At 45.3% G+C, this 859-nt stretch overlaps 1 protein-coding gene across 1 annotated transcript; it reads right to left on the bottom strand.

Annotated features, from left to right (window-relative positions):
* Positions 1-6: 6 nt before the first annotated feature.
* On the bottom strand, positions 7-859 carry LOC119593729 (protein krueppel-like). Its single transcript, XM_037942703.1, has one exon. It carries the CDS (start codon positions 669-671, stop codon positions 345-347), a length of 327 nt encoding a protein of 108 aa, XP_037798631.1. The 5' UTR covers positions 672-859; the 3' UTR covers positions 7-344.

The raw sequence follows: 859 nt of genomic DNA on the forward strand, positions 1-859 counted from the left end.
ATTAGATTTTAAAACATAAGTGCATGAAAATCAGTTAATGTTTACTTGTGTGAACATATTGGATATGTATGTATATGTTCATCTACTTCATGGTTTATATGTTTCCATTACAATCTGCAAGTGTTTATATTGTTCTCTAAATTATGATCATGCATCAGTGATTTAAAAACAAATTCATGAAATCACTAACAAATATATCACACATATGTTGCATTACAGATTCACTGGTTCTGATTCAAGAGATTAGGATACACTGTATAGATATATTTCTATCAGACGCATGACACAAGTCTGAATAAACGCAGGAACTTTTGATACATTTCTTTGAGAGTTTGTTTTCACTTTCATGAAGTGTGATGCTTCGCCAAATGCCTCTTCAGGTTACTCGACTGCGCAGATCTGAAGTCACACAGCGTGCAAGCATAGGGTTTCTCTCCAGTGTGAGTCCTCATGTGAATTTTGAGATGAATCTTCTGCGCGGCTCGATAAGGGCAGTTCGGGCAAGCGAAGGGCTTCTCCGTCGCGTGGGAGAGCGACATGTGGTAAAGGATGTCCTTTGAGTTCCCTGTGGTGAACGGGCATAAGGAGCACCTGTGCACCTGGTACGGGGACGCGTGCTGGCTGGTGGACTCGGCCTGCACCACGTTGGCCACGGACCTCCCGATGCTCATGTCTGGCCTCGGCGCGGCGCTCAGGGGCCCCAGACGGTCAGCTTCAAGTCCCAGGGGGTCCAGCTCTCCAGCCTCCTCCGTCAGCAGCACCTGTTGGGGATGCTCAGCTTATTTCACTGTTTGACTGGCACGGAATTTTTATAGCATGACTTTTTTAAAGGCTGTGTGCGATATGGGAAAGGAAGTCT

The sequence above is a fragment of the Penaeus monodon genome, chromosome 32 (assembly GCF_015228065.2).
Source record: "Penaeus monodon isolate SGIC_2016 chromosome 32, NSTDA_Pmon_1, whole genome shotgun sequence".
Taxonomy (NCBI): domain Eukaryota; kingdom Metazoa; phylum Arthropoda; class Malacostraca; order Decapoda; family Penaeidae; genus Penaeus; species Penaeus monodon.